Source organism: Ochlerotatus camptorhynchus, unplaced genomic scaffold, assembly GCF_037179485.1.
Source record: "Ochlerotatus camptorhynchus isolate MF236.1 unplaced genomic scaffold, CSIRO-AGI_Acam_v1.1 ptg000092l, whole genome shotgun sequence".
Lineage (NCBI taxonomy): Eukaryota > Metazoa > Arthropoda > Insecta > Diptera > Culicidae > Ochlerotatus > Ochlerotatus camptorhynchus.
The window spans coordinates 1,232,946-1,238,391 of NW_027040582.1; the positions used below are offsets into that span (position 1 = coordinate 1,232,946).

Sequence of the window (5,446 nt, forward strand, 5' to 3'; positions counted from 1 at the left end):
TTCCGTGTGATTGTGCCGCGAAAAGTAGTCGGTCAATTGGTCGTCTACCAAACCAAATTCATTTGAACAATACCGAACTAATTTTCACGGCAAAATCACACGGAAATGTTATTGTTTCAACTCAACCTAATTAACTTACTTTTTAAACCGATTTTCACTTGTTGATGTACTACGATCGAATTCTCCAACCCGATGGTAAAACCGAACGTCTTAGCTTGGGATCCTTCTTCTTGGTACAAACCATTCCAACGTCGAAAGCCCTCGAGAGCTTCTTGCCCGGAACCATCACTTTCAGCAGTTTCTCTTCCAGATTGAGCAGAAAGGTGTATTGCTTATCAATCGTTTCCGTCGGATTGATCAGCAACGTTCGGACGAGTTTGGAGTAGTAGGACTTGTAACGCGCACCCAGAGCACAGATGATCGATCCAAAGTGCAGATAGTACTTGTCGCTGAATGCACTGAACTTCAAGCTGTAATTGCCACCCGTCTGGATAATCGCCAGGTAGCACAAGTCCAACTAGTTGGTATCCACACCGGAGACGTACCTTTTGCCCGTCAGAGCCTGCTCGATGGCCTCCGACAGTTTGGCATGTTTTACTTTCTTATCAGCATCTATAATCTCCATGATGTGATCCTTGAGGTACTTGTTGAATACTTCTACCGTCTGATGGTGATAACCTCGGAGTCCTCCTTGGAGCACATAATGTACGCGATTGGGACGCTGATGTCCACCGTGTCGAAGCTCTTGTTATTGATGAAGGCTCGCCACGATTCACAGAATTCATCCGAGAAGTTTTCCTTGGAGAAGACGCCCAAAGTTTTGCCATCCTTGGATCCCTTAATCGCCTCCATCAGCTTTTCAAAATTGGCCTTGTCTTTGTCGTTCTTTTGCAGAACCAATAGCTTCACCGACGACCTCCTCATCGTCCTTCTCGATCTACTTCAGGAAATCGACATTCTTCGTGCTGGTCAGGAAAAATATTGACTTTTCGCCCAGCACTGTAATTGTATCGGTCAGCTTGTATTCCAGCAGCGAAGTCTTCATCGAGGTTGATTTGTTGAAGATGGTTTCCTCGTCTACGCCGATCGCCATCAGAATGCAATCCACCTTCTGCAGCGAATCATCATGGGAAAACTCTGGTTCCTTCCAGCTGGCGTAGAGGCGTTTTATTCGTCGGTAGAAGGAATCCTTATCGAGCACGATATTCGACATTTTCGGGGCCGTTGCGATTGAAAACCTAAACAGTCAAGCTGTCAGAAATACCGGGTTGCCAAATATACCATACAATACGTATGTTAAAAAATCACAGCTTGCTCTATGCCGGCACAATCACCACATCAGTGGCACACAGAGGTAAATTTGCGGCACACTGAGAAAAATGTTGACCCAAGATTGGAGTGCAGAGTGACCTACCCCTTGTGCCGGATACTAATCCATTTACGAAATAACAGGAGCTGGTTTTCCTTAGGCTATGAACCATTTGACGAGTTGAATTTAACTCTTTAACCACGAGTGACATTTCGAAAGTTATTTTATATGTTCGAAAATCCTTGTGGTGTTGATCGACCAGTTTTTGACAAGAACTCAGCCAAGGTTGTCAAAATTTAACTTCTTGTCTGTCAGAAGTAACCACGCTCGAATAGCAGGGTTAAAAGATAACGAAGTTCAAGAACAACATGTGAAAAGGGCATAGAAGCTTTTTGTAAACAAAGCTTCTTATTCCCTTTTCTCGCCACCCATATGACACCAACGCAACCCATCAACATCACCGGGTAAAGGAACTTTCCCCTTCCCGATGATGTTGTTGGTTTGCGTGGGCGACCCTCGGTTGGCGAGAAAAGGGCCTAATTAGGTTTGTTTACAAAAAGTTTGTATGTCCTTTTCACATGTGGCTCTCGAGTTAAAATAATCCACCAAATGGTTCAGAGCCTTAGAAATACTCAGAGGGAGAGATGCGCGGGGATAATGTTTTGAGCCAAATAAACTATCAAAATCTGAGCCAATCGAACATTCCTATTAGATTTTTCCGATGATTTCTTATTCTTACTAAATTAAATTTTTTAGCGGCGCCGGTGGTGTAGTGGTAAGCGTGATTGCCTCTCACCCCAGTAGGCCTGGTTTCAATCCCAGTCAGTGCCGCCGGGATGTTCTGAGGCAAAACATCTCTGATCACGCCTTCCTTCGGAATGGAAGTAAAGCCGTTGGTCCCCGGTTCATGAGTTGATGGGTCGGTAGGTAGGGTCCAGGTGTGGGAGCTGCCTTCCTGGCATCGGTAGCTGGTCGGTAGCATTGGTGCTCAGCACGGAAAACAAGATCGACGAAAAACAAATCCTAGGAAAAAAAAATAGATTAAATTTGAGAGTATTGCAATCGAACAGAAATGCAATCACCTTTATGTTTCGTGTTCTTCTCAAATTCAACTAGTTTTTGGAATCAAAAACAATATTCTAAATTTATTGATTAATTTACATTAGTTGGTTAATTAATGGCACCAGGAAATGTGCAAAATATTACGATGCGCTCAATTATTATTTTGCGCGTAAATCGAATGAAAAGTAAAAGTCATGTGAAAAAGTCTTTAACTGCAATGGACAAGGGAAACCAAATAGAAACTCTTTACACTGACTTCAGTAAAGCGTTGGATAGACTTTTAAATAAGAAAAAAAAAATTGGGAATTGAGATGAAACTCCTCATCTGGATTAAGTCATATTTAACGGACCGTCAGCAAATTGTAAGATTCAGCGAGAAAAAATCTTACCCAATTCAAGTCACGTCAGGAGTTCCACAGGGCTCGCACTTGGGACCTCTTCTTTTCATTTTGTACGTTAACGATATCTCTTTTATTTTTAAAAATCTCAGAGTGCTTATTTATGCTGATGACATGAAACTATTTTTAGAGATAAGAAATGATGATGATATGAATACGTTTCAAAATGAAGTTCATGTTTTTTATACGTCGTGTTGTAAAAGTTTATTGGAACCAAGGAGCTGTACACTCCGCATAGTGTGCCAAAAACAAGCTTGGACACAGTCATTGGCACGGTTTGGCACCCATGGTTACAATTTTTATGATCTTTAAAGCTACTGGCAACACTGGACTTTTTCTGCGTTTGCCGAGGCGCCAGCGCAGTGTGCAGGTGTCAAAATGTGTTATTGATGTTGCCACAATATAATCAATTTGTTTCAAAACACAACCGTGAATCTGCACCAAGTCTCGCCATTGATTCTCCAAAATCGAATGGTCAGCGCCCATCCTGATGCCTGTCCGAAGAACAGCTGACAGCGGTATCGTGACCGGACCGAGGTTTCCAGCCACGGCTACACGAACTAGCGATGCAGCTCCCACGGCTGCGGCTGCTTCTAATGCTGCTGCTCCTGGTCCGTCTCCTAAAACATTATTTTGACGAATTTTTGAGTAGACGGACCAGCAGCAGCAGGAAGCATCCGCAGCCGTGGAAGCAGTATTGCTACTTCGTGTAGCCGTGGCTCTAGCAATTCACTATTTAGTTTATGTCTTGACGGACGTTGGACTGTGCCTTAAATTCAGCTTTGATATTGTTTCAATGTTTTCTCCCTTCAATAAGTGGATGTTATCAAGATCGATCTTTCGCCGTGTAGTCTCGAATCGAGTTGGAAAGGCCATTACATAGGAGGGGGGTGTATGTGTGGTCTTGGATGGTGCAGAAAATGACGATGATGATCGTTGATAGTGGGGTGAGAGCTGACAAACGAGTTACGTAGTTGCTTTAGCTTTCTTTCTAAGGACATGGACTCCATCTTACATTGGTTCATCGTGTTCGGATTTGAGACAACCGCCCGGCACCGAAATGGGCGTCACTCCACCGGACGGTGTCGCGGTTGTCGCGGCCGCTGCCGACATTGTGTTGCCAGGTGCTGGTGCCATGCCCATGCCCATGTTTTCGATGTTCTCGTTGCTCCACGCACCGTTTATCGTCTTGGAGGAGGAGAAACACAGCTTCATAATGAACGGGAATCGTGTGCCTTTATGATCGATTGCGCTGTGGTTGCACATGATGGCGTTCACCACCAGGGCTACGCTTGAGAACTCGACCAATCCGAAGGAGGAACGTTCCGATTTCAGCGGGAACATTCACACTTGCGACGGGTGACAGTCCTTGGTGGCGAATGCAGTCAGCAGCAGATTCGGGTGGGATATTGAAGCAGAGGAGAATCTTGCTCGGTGGCACAAAGCGATTTTTGCTGGCCTGAGTCAACGAAAGGACGCGATTGTTTTTGGAGGCGCTGTAGTCCTTGAAGCTGATCGAATTGTCCGGCAGGGCGTAGAGGTTGGTGGCCTCTAGTTCTGCTTTGACTTGTTCGACTGGTTCGACTGCGATGGCGTCTCCCATCTGGACCATAGCGGTACCCTCTTTACTCTTCAGAAACTTTATCCTGACATTTTCGTACAGATTGAATAGCTTATCGGTGTTGGCTGTGTTGTTTTCGAGTCTGTAGACCATCATCATTGCGCCCTGTTGCTGTGCTGGTTGAATATTTAAAGTTGGTTGGTCCATTTCGGGTCGGCGGTGCGTCCTTTATCAGTCCGACGTGTGTTCCGGCAGATGTTGGTTTCTAGTTTTCCGACGGATGAAACTCGGGCGGTGAAAAATTCGATGCAAATCCGTTTTTCCGCCGGCTCCCAGAAGGGCTGGTTTAGGACCAGGGTTGACTAAAAATTGACGGTCGTTGTACGGGGTCGGCTTTCCGCTGAAGATGGTAGCATAGAGGTAACTCTAAGACTAGAAGGTCCCGAAATAACGTGCTCAACTTTTTGGCTCAGCTCTGGTACTATCTTCGGTCCCAAGCTAATCGATTCAACCCTCGAAACATAGGAAAAACTAATAACCCCTCATGTTATCTGTCAAACTTTCATAGCGAATCAAAACAAACATTGCGTAGTAGTAGAATTTCGACTAGAATGGGGTACGTTAATCGTTTGCTTGGGACCAATAGGCTAGTCAAGTAGTGAGCCAATTTAAAATCGTTAGTTTCGTATTGATTGTTGATGGTTGGATCGTGTAGCAATGAGGCTCGTCCGTTGCAGGCATCCTTGGAGATGGCTGCTTCCAATGTGTAGTCCCAACTGGAGTCCGTGTCGTTTTTGTAAACATTGAAAAACAAAACATAAACAAGAGCTGTTAAAAAACCGGGTTGCAAAAAAAGGCATTATTCACAAGCAAACAAAAGTCAGTTCAATGACTTCTCGGTACTGTCAGCACAGCTGTGGCACACTGAGAAAAAAGTTGGCGCAAAATAAGTGTGTAGAATGACCACCCCTCGTGTTATACATAACAATAAAAAAAAATATAAAAAATAATTGCATCTTGCAGACGATGTCAACTTCTGCCATTCGCTGCGGTTTTCCTGAACAGAGAGGAGGAAAAGGAACTAACATTCATTGTAATAAACTTTTGGTTTGCATG

General features: G+C 44.4%; 1 protein-coding gene across 1 annotated transcript; it reads right to left on the bottom strand.

The window, feature by feature from the left end:
- Positions 1 to 3,780: 3,780 nt before the first annotated feature.
- LOC135698631 (heterogeneous nuclear ribonucleoprotein L-like) lies at positions 3,781 to 4,489 on the bottom strand. The gene is made up of 2 exons (XM_065218689.1): positions 4,120 to 4,489; positions 3,781 to 4,055 (listed from the first exon to the last, which is right to left on the bottom strand). Exons 1-2 carry the CDS (start codon positions 4,487 to 4,489, stop codon positions 3,781 to 3,783), a joined length of 645 nt encoding a protein of 214 aa, XP_065074761.1.
- Positions 4,490 to 5,446: the final 957 nt, after the last annotated feature.

Coding starts and splice junctions, on each gene's coding strand:
- LOC135698631 (XM_065218689.1), bottom strand. CDS start 4,489: ATGATGATGGTCTACAGACTCGAAAACAACACAGCCAACACCGATAAG. Junction 4,056..4,119: donor AGGACTGTCACCCGTCGCAA/GTGTGAATGTTC, acceptor TCTCAAGCGTAG/CCCTGGTGGTGAACGCCATC.